Source organism: Canis lupus, chromosome 15 (genome assembly GCF_048164855.1).
Source record: "Canis lupus baileyi chromosome 15, mCanLup2.hap1, whole genome shotgun sequence".
Taxonomy (NCBI): domain Eukaryota; kingdom Metazoa; phylum Chordata; class Mammalia; order Carnivora; family Canidae; genus Canis; species Canis lupus.
Window position 1 is genome coordinate 52,217,188 of NC_132852.1, and position 23,849 is coordinate 52,241,036.

At 36.6% G+C, this 23,849-nt stretch overlaps 1 protein-coding gene across 4 annotated transcripts in view; it reads left to right on the top strand.

Moving 5' to 3' along the window:
* The window catches only part of UBN2 (ubinuclein 2), an 87,100-nt gene that overhangs the window by 20,948 nt on the left and 42,303 nt on the right, over positions 1-23,849 (top strand). For all 4 annotated transcript variants that reach the window (XM_072777373.1, XM_072777372.1, XM_072777370.1 and 1 more), the window contains exons 3-10: positions 604-705; positions 5,293-5,430; positions 6,226-6,329; positions 8,692-9,181; positions 13,775-13,845; positions 19,366-19,495; positions 22,734-22,852; positions 23,325-23,438. In XM_072777373.1, the coding sequence (XP_072633474.1) occupies positions 604-705; positions 5,293-5,430; positions 6,226-6,329; positions 8,692-9,181; positions 13,775-13,845; positions 19,366-19,495; positions 22,734-22,852; positions 23,325-23,438 (1,268 nt within the window). The remainder of the gene's footprint in view (positions 1-603; positions 706-5,292; positions 5,431-6,225; positions 6,330-8,691; positions 9,182-13,774; positions 13,846-19,365; positions 19,496-22,733; positions 22,853-23,324; positions 23,439-23,849) is intronic.

Here is a 23,849-nt window from a genome sequence, read left to right on the forward strand (position 1 = left end):
ATTTTACTAGTTTACTCCTAATGCCCTTTTTAGCTACTGGATCCAATCCAGGATACTATATCACATTTAGTTTTTTGTCTCTTTAGATTCATCTAGACTATGGCAGTTTTTTAGATTTTTCCTTGTTTTTAATTACCTTTACAGTTTTGAGAAATACTGATCAGTTATTTGTAGAGTGTCCCTCAATTTAGTTTGCCTGATGTTTTTCTCATAGTTTAGTTTGTTTGATGTTTTTCTCATGGTTAACTAGGATTATAAGCTTTTGAGAGAAGACCACAGAGGTGCCATTTTTATCGCATCATATCAAAGGTACATGTTATCAATGTGAATTAATCATGTTGATGTTGAACTTGATCACCTGGCCGAGGTCATGTTGGCCAGGTTTCTCACTATAAAGTTACTTTGTCCCTTCCCTTTCATACTCTACTTTTTGAGAGCAAGTCCCTAAGCACAATTTACATTCAAAGTTTGGGAGGACTTAAATTCAGCCTCTTGGAGGGGGAGATTGTCTACAGAAATTATTTGGAATTCTGACAGGTATTTTTTAAGTTTATGGAAACAGCATGAGAACTGCCATCAGTCTAACATATCTGTTTTTTGCAGGGTGGGAAACCCCGTAAACACCGGAAGGATCGGCTACAAGATTTAATTGATATAGGCTTTGGCTATGATGAGACAGATCCATTTATTGATAACTCAGAGGCTGTGAGTAATGTATCTTTAATATAGCAGCAATTCTTTGGGATAGAAGTCAACGATAAAGTTACTAAAATAGTTCAATATTTGTTTTTACTAACTAATCCTCTGTTGTACATCTAAATTGTTTCACTTTTTTGTGCTTACAAATGATTGAACATCTGTATACATTTATCTTTGTGTACTTGAGTAAATATGTAAGATAATTAGAGAATGAAAATATATGTATAGGATAAGTTTCTAGCAGTGGGATTTATTGATCAAGGGTGTTTATATCTTGAATTTTTATTGATATTCCCAAACTTGGGCAGGTGCATTTCCAAATGACTTCTAGATAAGAACCCATACAAATTTGAAGATTGGAGCTCCTGGATTGAAGTTAATCTGGCAGACATCTTTAAAATGTACTTTTTTTTTTCTTTTTATTGCTGCCAAGCATTATTACATTGGTGGTGATTGAATGCCAACTTTTATCCCTGTCTGTTTTGATTAAGCCCTACAGCTTTTCCCCTGGAGTCGTCTTTCTCTTAAAGAATGAGGAATTTAGGAAAGCATTTAAGGACTGTAGTAGTCCATTGACCACATAGCAAATGAGTGAGGGCATATCATATTTAGGGGCAGATAAGGTATATGTTCTTACATTCTTAGTGCACTAGAGTAATCTAAACCCTGACTTATGATATCCTCTGTGTTGTACAGTGATTACTTAGAATATACAAAAAGTGATGCCTAGGTAAGCATTATAGTACCACCCACAAATTAGTATTTCTTTTTCCTCTTACTACACTCCTTGGTAATATAGATGATGATAAGGCATATAGTGGTAGGAGACTGCTGGGTAGAACTTTCAGCAGGAGGCATAGTGGATACCCTGTCATACTCCCAAGTTATTTTAGTGTCCTGACATAAACTGGTTTACCATATCAGGGGCAACCTGGTCTATAGGAGTAAAATACTGACAATATTTTGGAGTAGAGAAGTCTTCTTGTTACCAGAAAGGTTGAGAAACCTTTTTGTAGGTTAAGGGATAGGATGTTTTTAGGAGTCTTGACCTTGACATGAAACACAAGTCAGAATTCCTAGATTCTAGACTTAACTAGGTTTCTAGAGATTTTAAGCAAATCTTTTAGCATTACCCAGTTTTCTCTGCTACAGTCAGAATATTTGAATAAAGTGTTTTTCAGACTGACTTTTGGAACCCATAACTGGATTATATATCAATTTAGAGAGTATGGCCAGCATTTTTAATGAAAATGAAGTAGAATAGAATAGGAGCTATCATAGTAAATCATAGTAGATTATGTGAGGTTTTTTTTTACGTGTATATGTGTGTATGCATGCACTGGGTTTTGATGCGTAAAGTATTTTCCACTTGGGTGGTGGTGAACAAAATTTGAAAGCTACCATTTTAATAAATAAGGACAAATTTTGTAGGTTAAGTTGCATAAAAATTTTATAATTAGTTATTGACATTTAGAGGCCAAGGTAGGTTCCTGTTTTGTAAGAGGAAATTGAATTAGAATACAGCTTGTTCATTGACTTGCCAAATAATTTTGCATTATTATCTTAAACAGATTATTGGGTTCTGTTTATGAGGTATTTCAGACATAAAACAATTATAATCCAACAAATGATTTTCTGTTCTTTTCATTGATTGTATTACCAGTAAGCTTTCGTTGTTTGTAATTATTTGATAGTGAAAATAATCCAGTTCTAAATAATTGTCAGCCTCATGTACTGCCTATTACGATAGATACCTGAAAATAAATGCTTTTGAAGATTATGTTTAGTGTCACTGATACCGCCAAATTTTGTAAAGACTGAAAGGAAAAAATTTTTTCTTATTAATAAATAGTAATGCCAGGCATGAGTTACACTTTTATTTAGGTTGTTTCTTTTAAATTTCACTAGAACTTCCTGGAGTAAGTAGTGTTGTCACTGTTACACAATCCCAAAGTATTGATGTTAAGAGATTTCCTCTGAGTCACAATTAACCAGTCATTGACAAAGGATCTAAATCCAGGCCTTCTGATTTTCAAGTTCAGTATTCCATTGCTTCCTAACACATTCTACTTAAAAGGCTAAATTATATATGCATAGAGAGCTTGTTCTCCTGAAGGGTGCTCCAATAGGAAATGCTTAGTAAAATACTGCAGCATTCAGATGTTAAATATACCCATGTTGCCCTGTAAGGTAGTGATGAAGGTGTTTCCTGGTGGAGAAGCTGCTTAGTGTAGTAGATAGTTTGGAATACAGCCAGGGCCGCTACCATAAGCTAAAAAAATTACTCTGGCAAGGTTCTTAACCTCTAAATTTGGTTTTCACTTACAAAATGGGAATAATACTTGTCTTTTTTGCCTCAAAGGTATCAGGAGGACCAAGTGAAATAATTTATATGAAGGAGGATTGTAAATTTTAAAGCAGTGTAAGCAAAAAGTACAGATGTGTTTGTCAGTTACACATTTCCAAAAATAATTACTATAGAGTCATTTCACTTCTAATTCTCTACTCTGCACATCACTCCTTTGCTTACAGATAGTACCAGACCCTTTCTGAAGGTTTTACTCCTGGATCTTTTAAGAGTAGCCCATCAAATGAAGCAACAAGAAAGCAATTCATTCCTTTCCCGCCCTCCACTTCATTTCTTTTTGATTCTATATGATTAAACTGGAAATTCTTTCTATTTACCATTTAATTGAAATGGATAAAGGTTACAAGCAAAAATTTTGTATTTAGGGCAGCCCTGGTGGCGCAGTGGTTTGGTGCCTCCTGCAGCCTGGGGTGTGATCCTGGAGACCTGGGATCGAGTCCCACATCGGGCTTCCTGCATGGAGCCTGCTTCTCCCTTTGCCTGTGTCTCTGCCTTTCTCTCTCTCTCTGAATAAATAAATAAATCTTAAAAAAAAAAATTTAAAAAATTTTGTATTTAGCCTTAATATTCTTTTTTTAAAAGATTTTATTTATTTATTCATGAGAGACACAGAGAGTGAGGCAGAGACACAGGCAGAGGGAGAAGCAGGCTCCTTGTAGGGAACCCGATGCGGGACTTGATCCCGGGATTCCAGGATCACGCCCTGAGCCAAAGTCAGTTGCTCAACTGCTGTGCCACCCAGGCATCCCAAGAAAGTCAGATTTTTAAGGAAACTCCTTTGCCATGGACAAGGACTATAGAGAAGGTAATAGTTACTATAAGAATATTAAGGCTAGGGACGCCTGGGTGGCTCAGTGGTTGAGCGACTGCCGTTGGCTCAGGGCGTGATCCTGGAATCCCGGGATCAAGTCCTGCATCGGGCTCCCTACAAGGAGCCTGCTTCTCCCTCTGCCTGTGTCTCTGCCTCACTCTCTGTGTCTCTCATGAATAAATAAATAAAATATTTTTTTAAAAATCTGACTTTCTTAAAAATGTAAACTATGAAGAACCTGTAAGTAGAGTTCTGGGGACCTTGGGTAGCAGGTATCTAGCTTCTATTAGATAAGTAGTTTGTTTTCTTTTTCTCAAGCACTATGGACTCCATTGTTTGGTTTAGATTGATTTTCACTTAATGTGTGTTTTTTGTCCATTTTAATCAGGTGAGAAGTAATAAACTTTAAAATCCAAGCTTAGAGGACATCAGCTTAAGTGATATTTTAGGTCAGACCTTCAGTCTAGTTTAGATAATTTGCATCTCTTGCTCCAAGCAAAGTACATGGCTCATTACAGTGTATGCTTACTGAAGTAGGTAGTTATTTTTGTACTTCCTTTTTAAATACATATGCTATTTTTGTTTTAAACATATAAAAATTTTTCACCAAAAAGTTTAGAGCCAAGACAGAAAAAATAACTTTGTTCTTCTTTATAATCTCCATATGAATAAAATTATATACTGGTATTGTAGGAAATATAATTTATTCTTTGCCTGGACATTTAGTCATCTGTTTTAATTAATTTGTTTAATTTAATTGATCCTGATCCTCATCAGGATCATTTGTTCTTGGGTGCCTGGCTGGCTCAGTTGGTAGAATGTGTGACTCTTAATCTCTGGGTTGTGGGTTTGAGCCCCACGTTGGATGTAGAGAACACTTTAAAGATACATTTAAAAAAATGTTAAAAAAAAAAAAGAATCATTCGCATTAAGAATAGTAGCAGTGAGGGATCCCTGGGTGGCGCAGTGGTTTAGCGCCTGCCTTTGGCCCAGGGCGCGATCCTGGAGACCCGGGATCGAATCCCACGTCAGGCTCCCGGTGCATGGAGCCTGCTTCTCCCTCTGCCTGTGTCTCTGCCTCTCTCTCTCTCTCTCTGTGACTATCATAAATAAATAAAAAAAATTAAAAAAAAAATTAAAAAAAAAAAAGAATAGTAGCAGTGATTTTTAAATTTTTCTTAGTAGATGATAGAATTTGCTTCGTTATTCCAGAATTTCCTTTCTTTCTGAGTAACCTGTGGTTATTTTTATCCCAGATACTAACTTTTTCTAAATTTATTCCATAAACATCCTCAGTGCAGTTTTGTAGTTAGGATTTAAGGAAGTTGCTAACATAGTGATTGAATTTCTTTGATATATTTATAGAGTTAATAATAGGATATATCTGAATCCTTTTTTTTTTTTTTTAATATAGTATGACGAATTAGTTCCTGCTTCTCTAACAACAAAATATGGAGGCTTTTACATCAACACAGGCACTCTGCAGTTTCGCCAAGCTTCAGATACTGAAGAAGAAGATATTACAGACAACCAAAAGCACAAGCCACCCAAAGTACGTTTATCCAACATGGCAAGAGTAATGAGTTTTCAGCTAATAGGGTATACTTTTTAAATTCACTTATGAATATAAGAAAAAGAATGCTAGCCATTGTTTAATGAATCTGTAGTTATTTATGTGCTTTAAAGTAAAATTATATAGATATGGGGAAATTGATATTTACATCGTAGAATTATATTTTCTTCTAAAACTTCTTTCTCCATATGTAGTCTAATAATCTGGGGGATAAGTTTCTGTTTCTAGGGTAAGTTAAGACTTAGTATAGAAGGACGCCTGAGTGGTTCAGCGGTTGAGCATCTGCCTGTGGCTCAGGGTGTGAACCCAGGGTCCTGGGATCAAGTCCCACATTGGGGTCCCTGAAGGGAGCCTGCTTCTCCCTCTGCCTGTGTCTCTGCCTCTGTGTGTGTGTGTGTGTGTCTCTCATGAATAAATAAATAAAATCTTTAAAAAAAAATTCTTGGTACAGAAATGATTATAAAAAACCATTAACCTTTCCTAAGATGTAATTTATAACACTAATTCTATGGAGTGTATATATTGTTTTAGGAAACGAATAGCGTGTCCTTAAGTGTTTCTTGAAATGTGATCCAAGGACTTGTGCCAGAATCATCACAATTTTTATTAAAAATCAGGCAGTGCTTGTAGACCCCAAAGTCTACATTTATAACAAAGCACTCTTAATGCACACTGAACTTCTAGAGAAAACAGTATCTTAGGTGCTAGATTGATAACATCATGGAGTAAATTGTTGATACTCAGATAAGTGATACATTCTTCTATCATTTGCAGATTCCCAAAATAAAAGAAGATGATATTGAGATGAAGAAGCGGAAGCGGAAAGAGGAAGGGGAAAAGGAGAAGAAGCCAAGGAAAAAAGTACCCAAACAACTGGGGTACGTAAAATTAAATGTCATAAGGGAACTAGGGTCATAGCATGACTAGCTGCCCTTTTAAAAAGATATATTTAGCTTTAATTCATTCAGTTTAGCTGGATCTAATTTAATACTATATAAATGTCAATAACTATTAACATTTTAATATTAATGTATATTAAGTATAAGTATCAGTAAGTAGAAAGCTTCATCATCCTAAATTAACATTGTATTTATTGATAAGTAGAGACTTTATCTTTTTAGAGACTCATGATGTTTTAGATCAGATTTACAAATTAGTGCACTAAGTATTTTGCTCATTACAACTTTTTACCAACAAGAATCAGTTTGAAAAGATGGTATAAACATCAAACAAATCTTTTATACTTTCTGTACAAAACTAAGCCTAGTTTTTGAGGACTGGTGGTAGTCTTAGTATGTGTGTAAGCAATTTGTAGTTGTTTCACTACTTAAAAAGTCACTTATTTTATTTAGCTTTTCTTCATGCTTGTGACTTTAGGTAATGATATTATCTCTAAAAATCAAGTAGAATTTCTCCAAAGACTTAAATCATAAGAATAAAATGTTTATACCATGCATTCATAAAATTACCAGTTGTTCTTGCTTTTTTTTTGAGGGGAACTAAGGGACAGAAACTATGAGAGGTTAGATTTTCTTTCTCTCCTTAAGTAGGGGAGGTGCATCTGAATTTTGGGTTATCAATACTCAAAAGGTTATCGTAAGGAGATTAACATACCTCCGTACAATATCCTCCCATAAACATGAGATTTTAATGACCCTGGAGTCCTTAAGTAATTAAGGAAAAAAATATGTATATTACTAATGCATGTTTTAAAAGTTCATTATTTACAAGCAAACTTCTTTGGGAACAAAGTCTTTATAATGCCTTCTATTGAATTTGTCAGTTTCTCAAATTCATAGCTTATTCATGCAGCAAATATTTATTAAGTACCTGTTGTATACCAGACATTGTGGTTTGGGAATATATGACAATAAATGAAATGTGGACTTTCCTCGAAGGTACAAACATCTTTTTGATTCAGTAGTGCAGAGTAGAAGCATATAAACCATAGAATATAGGAAAGGTTTCGGGATCCCTGGGTGGCGCAGTGGTTTGGCGCCTGCCTTTGGCCCAGGGCGCGATCCTGGAGACCCGGGATCGAATCCCACATCGGGCTCCCGGTGCATGGAGCCTGCTTCTCCCTCTGCCTGTGTCTCTGCCTCTCTCTCTCTCTCTCTGTGTGTGTGGCTATCATAAATAAATAAAAATTAAAAAAAAAAAAAAAAAGATTTAAAAAAAAAAAAAAAAAAAAGGAAAGGTTTCTAGAGAAAGTGATAACTAAACTGAAACTACTTTTCCCCCATGGTCTCTGTAGGAAGAACATTTTCATTTCTTTTTTTCTTTTTTTTTTTTAAGATTTTATTTATTTATTCATGAGAGACACACAGAGAGAGAGAGGCAGAGACACAGGCAGACGGAGAAGCAAGCTCCATGCAGGGAGCCCAACGTGGGACTCCATCCCAGGTGTCCAGGATCATACCCTGGGCCGAAGGCGGCGCTAAACCACTGAGCCACCCGGGCTGCCCTGGAAGAACATTATCATAGAAAATTATACATATGTGATTGCCTCCCATGCCTGTTCCCAGAGGGGAAAATGAAAATGATCAGAAGGTAGTAGCAGATAGAATAGGGTCTAGAAAGATTTTGTATTTCTTTGGCAGTTTGTAGCACAAACCACCTGGGGTACCAGCTTGAAGTTGTGCTTGTGTGAGCTTCTCTGGTCACTTTGAGGAAAGTGCATTTCTTTACTTTGTTAATTTCGTAGGTGACTACTTTACCAAATATGCTTAAGAATGTGAACATTCCAAAGAGTAGTAAGTTTAACTTAATATACTCTCGGGGTAGCCCCGGTGGCGCAGCGGTTTAGCGCCGCCTGCAGCCCAGGGCGTGATCCTGGAGACCCTGGATCAAGTCCCAAGTCAGGCTCTCTGCATGGAGCCTGCTTCTCCCTCTGCCTGTATCTCTGCCTCTCTCTCTCTCTGTGTCTCTATGAATAAATAAATAAAGTTTAAAAAAAAAAACTTAATATACTCTCATAAACCTGTGACATTCATTTTGTTGTTTCTTTCTGTTAACTTTGGTCCTTTCATTTTCTTCACTCTGATGGCCATTTACCCTCAACCTTTCCTCAGTGACAGTCCAGATGATGAGGAAGATGCTGTGATAAGAGGATAATTTAATAAGAGATTTGTTCTTCCACCTATCAAATGATTGTTTTGATCATCTGTGCCTACTTATTTACATGAAGCTTTAAACTTTAAAATCATACATAGCCTAATGGATGACTTTTTTTCTTCACAGAGTTGTAGCTCTAAATTCACACAAGTCTGAAAAAAAGAAGAAACGTTACAAAGATTCTCTTTCTCTGGCTGCCATGATACGAAAATTTCAGAAAGAGAAGGATGCATTAAAGAAGGAGCCTAACCCTAAAATCCCAGTGAACTTAACGACCTCTTCTCTGAATAAACCCCCATCCACTGCTGTAGTGTTGGGAAATGATGTCTCAGACTTAAATCTGAACAGTGCTGATCCGGACCTCCCCATTTTTGTTGGCACAAATGAACACGAACTGTTTCAGGAAGCTGAAAATGCCCTAGAGATGCTAGATGATTTTGACTTTGACAGATTACTGGATGCTGCTTCTGATGGTAGCCCCCTCTCTGAGTCAGGGGGTGAGAATGGAAACACCACCCAGCCAACCTATGCCTCTCAGGTTATGCCCAAGGTGGTGCCTATACTCCCAGAGGGCCTACCTGTCCTTCTTGAAAAACGCATTGAAGACCTCCGTGTAGTAAGTGTAATAATTCCCTTGTTTCTTATTTGCTACATAAACATAATAAATGCTTTGTATAAGACAAAAATAATAACCCACAGTCCCAACACCCATATAAATAAACAACTTTTAATTTTCTATATTTCCTTTTATGCATTGGCTGTATGCATAGGCCTTTGATTTTAAGTAGAAATATGTGTAACTATAGTTATAGAATCATATGGGTGACTTTTTATTATTTCATTTCATCTTAAACGTTTTTTTAAAGATTTATTTATTTTAGAAAGTAAGCATGTGCGCACACAAGTGAACACAAGGTGAGAAGGGCAGAGGAAGAGAGAATCCTCAAGCAGACTCCCCACTGGGCATAGAGCTCAATGTGGGGCTCGGTCCCAGTACCCAGGGGTCATGACCTGAGCCAAAATCAAGAGTTGGACGCTTAACCAACTGAGCCACCCAGGCGCCCCTCATCCTCAAAATGTTTTTCAGCATAAGTTTCATAAATACAATTTTTACTATAAAAAAAGTTGTGTAACGACAACAGAGGGAAAGTATAGGCAAATAGTTTTATAATAGACATTACAAAAGTATACCTAAATTTGGTCCAAACTATATTGACATCCAGTTATTTTATAATTGCTTTTTCCAGCTAATCCTTTCCAGCTTAGTAAGCATGCATTGTTTAGTAAGCATGCATTGTGTTCCCATTAGGACAAACCTGAGAGCTGAGTTTAAGCATGTCACATTAGATACCTCTCCAGATGGACTTGGATTCATAATCTTTGTTTAATTAGCTACAAATCCAGATGAATGTCATCACACTTACCCATTTAGTCTAGGGAGATAGTATTTTGACTTAAAATAACATGCCAAACCTAGCTTAAAATGCCCTTCTTGATTACCTTAGTGTGTTTATTTGAACCCATGCTATATTTTAGTTCTCATTTTTTCCCTAACTGTAAAAGTAAAATGCACAATACAAAATGTATTATCATACATAGGGAAAGATCCCCCGTAATATGACACTCCCCATCCCCAACAAAGATAACCACTATTAAACTACTTATTTTTCTGGATTTTAATCCATGCAATTGCAAATATTATACTATTATAAAAAATAACTAATGGGATGGTAATGGACTATTCTACAGCTCTCTGCTTTCTCCTGGGATTATGGTAACCCAACCTAAGTCATGTTTTTTTTTTTTTTTTCCTAAGTCATGTTTTAAAATTTACTAATCATCTTTATATTATATTTATTTCTTGTAACTTTTCCTAAATTATAAATAACTGATTAGAGGAGTATTTGATTTATTTGATTTTTCCAGTAACTGGCCCACAGATCTTATTTTTAATAATTCTGTATTTTTTCAGTTTTTTTATTTAGCATTTCTTCTGCAGTAGTGACTTAGTTCCTCTGTATTTTTACTTATTTTACTGTACTTCATTAGTCTAGAACGTAGAGAAGTATGTTAAAATATCTCATTGTATTTCTTAGATTATAAATTGTGTTTACCGTCATTTTTGCTTTATTTATTTCCATGCTATGATGTTTGACCTATAAAATTCTGGATGGCTACATCTTTGCAATCGTTATCATTTGAAGGTGACTTTTTGTATAATTAATGCCTTTTACCCAAATTTAGCTTTGTCTGATTTACTATAGACTCCTTTCTCTTTATTTTTACATGGTACTTACAGGTTTTCTCATCATTTATCTTCAACCTCTTTGATTTTCTTTATTGTAGCACTTTCTCTTAACAGCATATTATTTCCTAATTGATCTAATCTGAATCTTTTAACAGATGATTTTATCTTTTTACAATTGTTAAAATTATATAATCTTAGTCATTTTTTTATCCTGTTTCATTACTCTTCTCTTTCATTTTCATTGTTTTGCTATTTTCTGTGCTTATTTTTCGAAAAGTATTCAATCTATAGTTTCAGTAATAAATAGATTTTTAATTTAATATTCTCAGCTATTTTGTGTAGGAAATATAGGTACTAGTTCTTTTTATGGTTTAAGAAACCTGGGGTAGGTTAAATAGCTTGGTCAGGTCCATGCAGCTAGTAAGTGGTAGAGCCAGAGTTTAGCCACAAGGGTTCACTTGACTCCAAAATATGTGCTTTTTACTATCCCATGTTACTATCCCAGGTTCCCTAAAAACCTTTATTTTATTCTAGGTTTTAAAAAGTGTTAGTGATATGATCCACATTTTTTTTTAAAGATTTTATTTATTTATTTATTCATGAAAGACTGAGAGACAGAGAGAGAGAGAGAGGCAGAGACACAGGCAGAGGGAGAAGCAGGCTCCATGCCCCGGGAGCCTGATGTGGGATTCGATCCCGGGTCTCCAGGATCGCGCCCTGGGCCAAAGGCAGGCGCTAAATCGCTGCGCCACCCAGGGATCCTGATCCACATTTTTAAAGATATTATTAATAATATAGCTCTTGTTTATTTAGCAGAAATCTGTACTCTGTATTGAGTGCAGTGCTGTTGTGTTTCATATAGCATTTACCATTCAGGAGACAGCACCCTGATTGGGGTTAGTGTACTTTACATACTGTATAGTCTAATCCTCCAACAATCAATTGAGGTAGATAGTATTCTTCTTCTTCTTCCTTCTTCCTTCTTCCTTCTTCCTTCTTTCTTCTTCTTCTTCTTCTTTTTTTAAGATCTTATTTATTTATTCATGAGAGACACACAGAGAGTGAGAGAGAGAGAGAGAGAGAGAGAGAGAGGCAGAGACACAGGCAGAGGGAGAAGCAGGCTCCATGCAGGGAACCTGACATGGGACTCAATCCCGGGACTCCGGGATCACGCCCTTGGCTGAAGGTGGCACTAAAATGCTGAGCCACCTAGGCTGCCCAGGTAATATTCTTCTATTTAATAGATGAGGAAACTAAAGTTCAAAAGTTAAATGATTTGCCCAAGGCCACATAATTTTTAAAGGGCTGAGCCATGACTCAAAGTCAGGACTTAAAGGCAGGCATTCAGGCACTCCCCGTCTGCTGTGTTTATGCCATTTTCACTTCATAAACCGAATTGGTTAGTAGTAAGTGTGTTACAATCTTGTAAAAGTTTTGTCATATTTTATATACTAAAAACTATTCTCGGGCAGCCCCGGTGGCGCAGTGGTTTAGCACTGCCTGCAGCCCAGGGTGTGATCTGGTGACCCTGGATCAAATCCCACGTCAGGCTCTCTGCATGGAGCCTGCTTCTCCCTCTGCCTGTGTCTCTGCCTCTCTCTCTCTGTCTCTCTGCATCTCTATGAATAAATAAATAATAAAATCTTAAAAAAACAAAACAAAACTATTCTCTCCTTCTCTGTAGTAGTCCTACCAGAGTTAATACAGCTGCTCCCTAACTCCTTAGTAGGAAATCATCAGTAAGACGTTTGATTTCAGTTACTGGTATCTATGACTTCTCTATATTTTCTTTGATATATGAGATGGTATTTTTTCTTTAGGAGGTGAGAACTCATCTTTGGCTCAAATGCTTATGTATGTATGATAAGGAGTTGCTTCTTGTGGTTCTTTTCTTACTTTGTAATATTCTCCCACTATTTAACCTCTTGACTTTTTTTGATTCTCCTTCTTGAAGTTTAGTTTTCCTTACAACTTTCATATATTTCTGCCCCCTACATATACCCAGTTTTCATTCTTTCTATGAAATACCGAGGCATGGCTTAGAAATTTTATTTATTGCCTGTAAAATGATCAAATAACTTGGTGGGTTGACAGAGTCAGCATATGGCTTGCTCAGGTTATTAGATCAGGCTTCTTGGTATTTTACATCTCATGGACCTCAACTACATTGTTTGTGATTTTTCCCAGTAGATTTTGCTTATGGTAGAGTGTATTGGTATACTTGGTTTCTGGTCACCTGATTGAAGTGACACACATAATGATGAAATTAAGCTCATTGCATTAATTTTTGCTTATCCCTTGATAATAACTTCACCTGTTTCTTTGTTGTTAGTAACTAGATGGAACCTAGACAGGCTGCAGTATCTTTGTGCAGGGTTGCAGTGTTGCACAGTTGAAGTCAGAAAGCCTGTGATCTGAGTCCTGGATCCACCACTTAGTAGTAGTGTGATTGGGGGCATGTTATGTAACATCTGACAGATTTGGGTTCCTTGTTTGTATAATGGGAGCTGTCATGCCAGTGTCATTGGCTGTTATAAGGATTAAACATGGTGATGAATATAACATATAGAATATCAGACAGATATTCTGTAGACACTCAACAGAAAGTGAGACATCTGCTTTCTATTATCTTGGAGACCACAGCAATAATTAATAAACCTATGGATAGTCAAAGTACACAAGATACCCAAAGCACTAAAAAGTCTTATATGTATAATTTTGTTAATTTAGGAAGATTAAGAAAAATTAAATACAGATATAATATGAAATAGTGGTATATATGCTGAATTTGTTTCAACAGTGTAATTGCCTACTCATGCCAGGTACTAAGCTGGGTACAGAAGATACAAAGTGAAAAAAATCACAATAGCCCTCCTTCTGAAGTTTATTCTTTAGTAAATAGATATGGAAACAAATAATGTGTTTATTGAAAGCGATATCAACAATCTTATGTTTCTCTAGGCTGCCAAACTTTTTGATGAAGAAGGAAGGAAAAAATTCTTTACACAGGATATGAATAATATTCTTCTGGAGTAAGTAATTATCTTCTTTAATTAAAAGATTATTTAAACTTTAAGAATTCATTTAAAAATATAGTTAGTTACAACTTTACAGGTTGAATGTTATTTTAGATTTAAATGTATTTTTTGTCACTTTATATGAAAGTGTCTTTCTGGAACAGCTCTGAGTGTTCATATTAAATGTGGTATAATTTTCCTTCTATTTTCATTCAGACTTGGGAAGAATAATTCCATTGGTATCTAACAAGGTTAATTATAATTCATACAAACATTTATAGCCAAATGGAAAGTATGGTTTAATATAATCCTCATTGTGAGGCAGGAGAGGGGCCGTGTGGAGAAGACAGAGGGAAGAGTGGAAGGGGAGGCTGACTACTGAGACAGGACACAGATTGTATTTAAATTAGTGACAGTTTTGGGATTGCTCTGTGGCTCAGCGGTTGAGGGTCTGCCTTTGGCTCACGGCGTGATCCCAGTCTGGGGATCAAGTCCCACATCGGACTCTGCATGGAGCCTGCTTCTCCCTCTGCCTGTGTCTCTGCCTCTCTCTGTGTGTCTCTCATGAATAAATAAGCAAAATCTTTTAAAGAAAAGAAATAGTGACAGTTTTCACTCTTAGCTGGAGTTTGATACTGATGAAGCTGCAGGTTCTAAGGTTGTGGTCCAGTAAGCTATCCTTATAAACCTTTTGGTTTGTAAATTTTGACCATTGGTTGTAGAAATGGAGTGTATAATTGGCTGCAAGCAGAACTAGGTATAAAAAGCAATTCTGGAAAAAGCAGATTTTACTCCTCTGGCACGAACATAATATGTGCCTGCCTGTGGTGGTTCAGTAGTGTGTATATGTGTGTGTATATACATATATATATATATATATATAAGCAGTGTTTCCAGTACTGTGTGTGAGTCCTGGTTGAGAAGTTTTTTTTGTTGTTGCTGGAGTAGATATACATTGGAGGTAGTTTCTCATAAGATACAAGGGATGATGGATTGGTTTGCTTTGATAACTATTTTCTTTTTTTGTTTTTTTTGTTTTTCCCCCTCCCCCTTGATAACTGTTTTAATTAAGTGCAGTATCTTTCTCCAGAGTACTTAAAAAAATCTTGTTGGTGTCTTGCGGAAACACATAACCTAGTACACTACTGGTGTGATGACAGAGAAATTTCTTGTTCCTGTTCTTCTTTATTTTAGCCAGGGATTTTCAGATTGATTCTGTCTGCCTGGAAGCAAGGCAAATGCTTCCTGCCTATGCCAGCTCCTTTTACACCCCAGATTCAATAAACAGTGTAACCATTACTCATCAGAGCTGTCCCAGATTCTCTAATCAGGAATCTGACTGGCTTCTTTTTCTTTCCACTCAAGAGTCCTAAGCTTACTGGATCAGGTCCTTTTTCTGTGACTGAGACAGTGCTTTTTTATTTTACTCTTCTATAAAAGGGACTGACTTTTTCTTTCCTGAGAGAAACAAAGGACCATGCTTGGGACATAACATCTCAGATAAGCAGAATATCAGCAGATTACTCACAGGCTTTTCTTTCTCTCTCTCTTTCTAAAGATTTTACTTATTCATAAGAGACACAGGCATAGGGAGAAGAAGGCTCCCTGCAAGGAGCCTGATGCGGAACTCAATCCCAGACTCTGGGATCACACCCTGAGCCAAAGGCAGACGCTCAACTGCTGAGCCACCCAAGCATCCCTCTCTCTTTTTTTAGGTAATCTCAACACCCAGCATGGGGGTCGAACTCATGACCCTGAAATCAAGAGTCACATGCTCTACTGATTGAGTTGGGCAATTGTCCCTCCCCTCCTTTAAAAATGTTTTTATCTTTAAAATTATTTATTTACTTATTTATTTAAAAGAAGGCTCCATGCCCAATGTAGAGCTTGGACTCAAGACCCTGAGATCAAGAGTTGCATGCTGCTCCAACTGAGCCAGCCAGGAACCTCCCCAACAGACTTCCCTTAATCCTCCCTATGTCTATCTTAAATCCTCCAGTTGTGTTGGAATCCATCTATTTTTTTATTTCGCGGAGTGTGCCTCCAGTTCTATAAGACATAGTATTCAGAGTTTAAATTTTTCCATTTTAATCACTTCTTTATGCCCGTGGCCTCTGTTTCCCTTTCCTAAACAAACATCCCTTATTTCTCTAGACTGAGTTGATCTTCTGAGGGTACATGGTACATGATTATTTTGGGTAGTAAATTCATATGAAGTTATCCGGGTACACCAGCTCTGCCTCAACCACTGTTTCCTTATGCTTGGTAGAAAGAGGGGTGAGTTTGTTGGAATAGGGTCCCTTTCTCTTTCTGCCTAATTGAATTTGACTTGGATCAGCAAATACATATCAGCTTTATCTCTTCCCCTATTTCCTCTTTTACCTCAAGCATATATTTACTAACAAAGTCTTGATACTCTGCCTATGATCCCATTCCAACCTGAGTTCTGTTCAACAAATGCTCTAAAGTTGTTTAGGGACAGGAGGGATCTACATCCCTCTTGTATATTATTAATTAACACATCAACAGGCTTTTGAATTTTTGCTATAAGTAAAAAATATTGTGGATTTTGTGTTTTGGTTATTGCTGCCTAAGTCTTTCTTCAGTTACTAGTTTTCAGTGGTTCTGTTATGTGAACAGTAGTGGTAAGATATCTGGAATACTTGAGGAAAAATTCAGGAACTTCAGTAGATTCCTGAATTCATGTGGACTTAGCTTCTTCTTCTTCTTCCTCTTTTTTTTTTTTTTTTTTTTGACTAGTATTTTCAAACTGATTGAATGAAATATATATTCTAGGGCTTTTAAAAAAGATTGTATTTATTTATTTGAGAGAGTGAGCTCATGAATTGGAGGGGAGAAGCAGATTCCCCACTGAGAAGGGAGTCTGACATCGGCTAGATCCCAGAACCCCAAGATCAGACCTGGGCTGAAGGCAGACACTTAACTGACTCAGCCACCCAGGCGCCCCTATATTCTGTTTTTTATTTTTATTTTTTAAAAGATTTTATTTATTTATTCATGAGACACAGAGAGAGAGAGAGAGAGAGAGAGGCAGACACAGGCAGAGGGAGAAGCAGGCTCCATGCAGGGAACCTGACGTGGGACTCAATCCTGGATCTCCAGGATCATGCCCTGGGCCAAAGGTGGTGCTAAACCGCTGAGCCACCCGGGCTGCCCCTATTCTGTTTTTTAAAAAGAGGGAGAAAGATGCCTGGTTGGCTCGTTTGGTAGACCTTGTGACTTGGGTTGTCAGGTCAAGCCCCACATGGAGTCTATGTAGAACTTACTTTAAAAAAAAAAAAAAAAAAAGACTAAACAGAGGAAGTTGATGGGATAAGAAGATATGTCATATATCAACGGTGGGGAAATGACTATTTCTAGAATTCTGTGTGAAAATACAGGTAAGACTAAGTATTCCTGAGCCAGAAGAATCTTGTTTATAAAGTTGGCCATTGTTTCATTTAATGGATTCCTATGTTGAGTTTCTTGGAGGCTTCTTCAGAGGCAAATAAGAGCCTTGTAAAGATAAGAATATAATAGTGGGTTTCAAGCTCATTTACTCACAAAACCCAGTGTTTGTCCTCTATTGCATTATCAGTGGATGATCCCAGTATGTTTTTATCCATTTAGAACCTATAGTGATCGCATGTTCATAATTTATTATCAGAGGTTTGAGACCTACCCATTGTAACTTTCATGCATGGATATCTGCTTAGGGTTAGACCTCACTGAAGGAAGCAAAAGAACCTGGTGGATATAAGGAGGCAGGCTCAGGGAAAGTTTGTTGCTTTAGGAGAAGCTTTATTTCTCTGAAATGTGAAAATAACTGAAATTTAAACTTTTCATTGCCAGGTGTTTTAGGTACTTCTTAGGCCTTAGAAGATTGGAATTCTTAGAAAAAAAAATGTGTGCTCAAAATACACTGTTCTCTGGTAGGAATTTGTATATATTTGTGATAGACCAATACAATCCATAACCTTTAGGGTTAATATGCTTCTCTAATTTTTACCTAGTAATGGCTTAGGAGCAGGGAGTCAGCTCTCTGTGTTTTTCAGTTTCTCTCCTCTTTGGAAACCACTGATTTTTATAAGTATGTCACTGAGTCACTCTATTTTTATTTGGAATCTCTTACTACTTGAAGTTTATATTTTATTTTCAGTCTCCACTAACTTTTAATAATGAGACAAGCCTTGAAAGTCTCCTACCTAGAGACTAGACTTCTAATAAAGATCCACATATAATGTTATTTAGCCAAATGTTTATACACAGAATTCATGACAATAGTGATTGTTTCCCATATGATCCTCTGCATTTAACATTCTGGTTCTAATAGATTCTGAACTTTTTTCCATTTATATATTGTGTTTGACTTCTCTAATACCAAGAATTTTTATTGTCAGCGCTAAAAGCATAATTTTCCACATTTTGTTGTTCCTGAAATCGCAGTGTATAAGTGGTGGATATATTTCATATGGGAGGATTTCTTTTCTTCCCCAAAAGCTGTTAATTGAATCTTTGGATTCATCTTTAAATTGTGAAAAGTATTTGTTAAATCTCTGCGTCTTCTCTAGAATAGAATGTGATGATTTAGACATGGTTTTTTGCCAAGAGTCCCAGGTTGGTCTTGGCCTTCAAATTAACATCTGTTCCTATCGTTCTACAATAGCAGTTCCCATCTTGGAAGAAACCTCAATTATTTATTAGTAAACTTGTCTGGTTGAGAATACGGCGGCTGTTCAAACTTTTTTTTAATGACTCTTAAGCTAAATACCTATTTAACAGTTTATTTATTTTTGGTGTAAAAAACTAATTTACAAATGGAAACATCTGAAAAATTGGAATAAATGGGACAAACTATTAAATATCTAGCTTGTGCAATGCAGGCACAATAAGGGAGACAAGGATGGATGAAACAGTCTGTATATGTAGCCAGAAGGGCTTCACCTTTTCCAGATCTGCAGTTTTTTCCAACATGTCTAAGGAAAAAGTATTCTAAATTCATTGAAACTGTGTGACTCTCTACCTTAGCAATTGCAATGGGGGAGAGAGGCTGTGAAATATCTCTGAGGAGATGAGCTTCTGGTTAATAATAGGGTTCCCGTGCTTTACCCAAAAATGTAGGCTTAAATGTAGACTTTGCCCCTCTTCATCAGAAATTATTCACAGGGACACCTGGGTGGCTCAGCGGTTGAGCGTCTGCCTTCGGCTCAGGTCGTGATCCCAGGGTCCCGGGATCGAGTTTCGCATCAGGCTCCTTGAGGGAAGACTGCTTCTCCCTCTGCCTACGTCTCTGCCTCTCTCTCTCTCTCTCTCTCTCTCTCATGAATAAATAAAACCTTTAAAAAAAAAATGATTCACCAGTTTATTTATGGTTATATAAATTATCTCTACATTTTTTTCCTTGAAAAATACTGTCTAGGAAATCATAGAATGATAAAACGAGAGAAGAGTCCCTCTTCTAGTGAGCCTTTGCTTCCTTGCTTGTGTTGGCACTTAAAAGAAATTCTATACTTTTTATTTGTTGTTTTTGTTCAGCATTGAATTACAGCTACAGGAACTAGGCCCTGTCATTCGTAGTGGTGTCTACTCCCATCTTGAAGCTTTTGTGCCATGCAACAAAGAAACACTGGTAAAACGTCTAAAGAAGTTACATCTCAACGTCCAGGTAAGAGGAGTAATAATAATATTCATATCTGGAGGCTTATAGCTTGTAAAGAGACTGGTTTCTATTTGGGACTTTTGCATATTAGTTGCTTTTCAGTCTTACTGTATGTATTGAATAACTATAGGAGTTATTAAAGACACATTGGATCTCTTGGAAAAATTTACTGTTCAACAATTGATAAATCTAGATGAGAATGTTTTCTAAGGCATAGATTCTTGGGCTGGTAAATTAACTTTAGGTCCACAGCTGACACAACTTTACCCTCAACAACTATCTGACAGATTTATAACTCAGTTTTTTTATTACTAAAACGATTCTATGCAGATATGTTCACACCTATCTTGCACAAACCAATGGAAAGAAACACAGAGTTAAATGTAGCCTTAGAGATATTTTTGGTGTAGTCATCCATGTTTTGCTAGATTCTCCTGGTAATTGTCCAACTTTGAATGCTTCCAGTGGTCAGAAACATATTTCATTGTAATACCAAAAAATTCTTCCAGGCACTGAGACAAAGCTTTCCACCCAGATGCTTTCTACCCTGTTGGTCCTAATTGTACCTTTGAGTCCACTCAGAAAACTAATCATTTGTCACTTTCAGAGCTTTCATGTTTTTGAAAGCTTCTATTATGTCCCTTCTTTCACTTTATGTAAAATGGTTTTTAGTACCTTCACTGTTCTGATTACTCTTCCCATAATTTATTTGATTACATATTTTTAAAATATTTATAACCTGCAAGTAATGGAAAAGAATTTAAATGCAGTTTAAGACGAAAAAGGACTTCTTTTTTCTATTAATAAAAGTATTTCATGGAAGTAAAAATACACCCAGGAAGGGATAGGAACTGATCCTTTGGATTAATTCTTGTTTCTCTCTACCTGTCTTCCCATGTCTCATTTTTATCTTTCTGTGTGGATCTGAAAATAAGATTATCCTCACGGTTTTATATTACAGAAAAGCGACACACACAGACTGACTGAGCCCTCTCAACTTGGTCCAAGCTCTTGGGTTCTGATTATACTATCTTGGGTCAACCAAAATTTTTCTGGCCACATAGGACAACTTGGCTGTCCCAGGCCCCCCATGGCTCTAACGAGGGATTGAATGTGGTGCCCTGGACCACTAGTAATGTGATCTGACAGGCATAGAATTCTTTATTATAGGTATTATACTTCTGTTAATAAAACAATTAAGAGTCTGCCTCTTGCTTTTGGCTCAGGTCATGATCTCAGGGTTGTGAGATTGAGCCCTGCATCAGGCCCCATGCTAGGCATGGAGCCTGCTTGAGATTCTCTCCCCCTTTCCACCTCCCTGTACACACACTCTCTAAAATAATAATAATAATAGTAAATAAATTCAGAGTTTTTTCTCAGTTTAAAGCAGAGTAATAAATACATGAAATTTACTCGAGGTCACAGATTTTATGTCTGTGCCTGGCTCCTTCAGACATTGACAGTTGGAGCTTACTGCCATACATTCAGATGACAGAAATGGTCCAATAAAAAAAGATCTAGAGGTAGGAGAACTTTTTGCATATTATATTTTCTAAGGAATATTTCAGGTTTGATGTTTGAAGTTATTTAATATGCCTGTTGGTTGTAGAAGGCATTTATCTTAATCCTTTCTTTTCTTTATATGGTTTTATCATGTACATTTATAATCCCTGAATACTATATTGTTGGATTTTGTATATTCTTGAGCTTCAAATAAATAGAGTGATATTATCGCCATACTTTTCTTCTGCAGCATACTTTTAAAAATGTATGTATGGGGATACCTGGGTGGCTCAGCTGTTAAGCACCTTCCTTCAGCTCAGGGCGTGATCCTGGAATCCTGGGATCGAGTCCCACATCAGGCTCCCTGCATCGAGCTTGCTTCTCCCTCTGCCTGTGTCTCTGCCTCTCTCTTTCTGTGTCTCTCATGAATAAATAAACAAAATATTTAAAAAATTAATAAAAATAAAAGTATATGTATATATTTATTTATTTATTTGAGAGAGAGAGAGCATGCACACCAGCAGAGGGGAAGGGCAGAGGGAGAAATAGGCTCCTTGCTGAGCATGGAGCCCAACACAGGACTTGATCTTAGGACCCTGGGATCATCACCCGAGCCGAAGACACCTACTGAGCCACCCAGTTGCCCCATGCAGCTTGCTTTTTAACACTGAACATTATGTACCTCAGATTTATTTGTCTTTACGTGTGGTGAACTTCATTTTTAGAGTACATTTGCTGTACAATCTATAAATATATTCAAATTAATTTATTCATTTTACTGTTGATGGATATTTGGGTTGTTCCCAGACAGATAGTCTCAGCTACATAATTAAGAAATGATCACCTTGGGGGATACCTGGGTGGCTCAGTGGTTGAGTGTCTGCCTTCGGCTCAGGTCATGATCCTGGGGTCCTGGGATCAAGTCCTGCATCAGGCTCTCTGTAGGTAGCCTGCTTCTCTTTCTGCCTATGTCTCTGCCCCTCTCTCTGTGTCTCTCATGAATAAATAAATAAAATCTTAAAAAAAAAAAAAGAAGTGATCACCTAGGAACCATGATACTAAATGTTCATATTTCTTAATGGAATTTTTATAGCAAACACTGTCATATGTATAATAATACTTACTAATTAGCATGCATGAAATTAGTAAGTCTTCGAGTTTCTTCTTCCTTTTTGGCCTTGACCTTGCATTTTTGCTTGCCAGTGTAGGTCACAATTAGTAACAATAAACGAAAGAACAGGATGCCAACATCCTGTTGGTAGTCCCCCAAACCAAATTGCATGTTCCATTGTTGGCAAAGCAGTATCTCCTCTTGCGGTACTGGTTCCCTATCCTAATGAGGATCAACTAGTAGTGGTCTGCACAATGTAGATTTTGTTCTTTATTTAATCCTAAAGCGTCCTTATAATGTATTGGCCAAACGGGCATTTTTAAGAATGTAAAGGAATACATTGTGTGTCAACTAAACTCAAATAAAAATTTTTAAGAAAAAACACTATTAATTATGCTGGGGTAACAAGTAAAAAGTGGGATTCACATTGGCTGCCTGGAAAGTTTGGTTATCCTAATTTTATATCCAGTTGCATTATGAAAAGTCATTGTGGTAGAAGAAATGTTTGGATTTAAATATGTTTTTAAAGAATATGTTTACATTTCAAATCTATAATCAGTATCTTTTGAGAATCTGCTTTAATTTTTGTAAATATGTTTTAAAAAGCTCTTAGTATATTTTTTTTGTCAGGATGATCGTTTAAGAGAGCCTCTGCAAAAACTGAAACTGGCTGTTAGCAACGTCATGCCTGAACAGCTATTTAAATACCAGGAGGACTGCCAAGCTCGTAGTCAAGCTAAGTGTGCCAAGTACGTACCTCTTTTATTTGCACCAGCTTTGCATTTGAGAAATATCTTTAGCTCTTAAGGATTGGTCTTATAGACTGCATCACCAAGTAGAAATCCACATATACCACCACTGAAATGGTATAATTGAGTATTTTCTAAGTGACACAGCACTTTCCATTCAATTGCTTTGGTGTCAAAAGCAAAAGGTCTCTTGATTTAGTGTGTGGGTATGATCAGAGCAAGAGCTGGCACTGGTCAGATATTCACATGTCAACCAATTTGACTGGCTAAAGTTGGGCACAAATATTTCCTAAACTGAAAGATAAGTATTCATGGCCTTATGTTACAGTTTGAAGACCTCATTTACCAAACCATTTTATAACACATTTCAAAGTATTATGTATAAAATTAAGCAATTTAACAAGTGTCTCTGGAGCATATCATTGGCACTATTGGGTTAAAACTCTGCTTCATAAATCTTTTTCATTTTTAGGTTGCAAACAGATGAAGAACGAGAAAAAAATGGATCCGAGGAAGACGATGATGAGAAACCAGGGAAACGTGTCATAGGACCAAGAAAGAAATTCCACTGGAATGACACCATCAGGTAAAATTTAACCAAAGCCTTCACTTTTAACCAAATAGATAATGCAGAACTAAGGTTTCTAAAAAAAAAGAATATACAGTAAATAGAAGAGTAGATTGGAAGCTACCAAAGATTAGTGTGTAGGAAAATTCATTCAAAGGAAGATTCATTTGGTCCTGATATTCTTAGAGCGCTCTCACTTTTATTTTTGTATCCTATTTTTTTATAAGCTTATCTTCTAATAATTAAGTGTAAGTCATACTGGTTTCAGAAGGTGAAGTACTCCATATACTTGTATAATCAGTCATCTTTTTTACCAGTATTTCAGTACTCCAAGTAGAGGGTTTGGCTCAGGACTATCCTTTCAGTCTTTGGTGCCTAGATGAAAGGTATCAAAGGAAATTGTTTCATATTGGGGATTTGGCTGTAGTG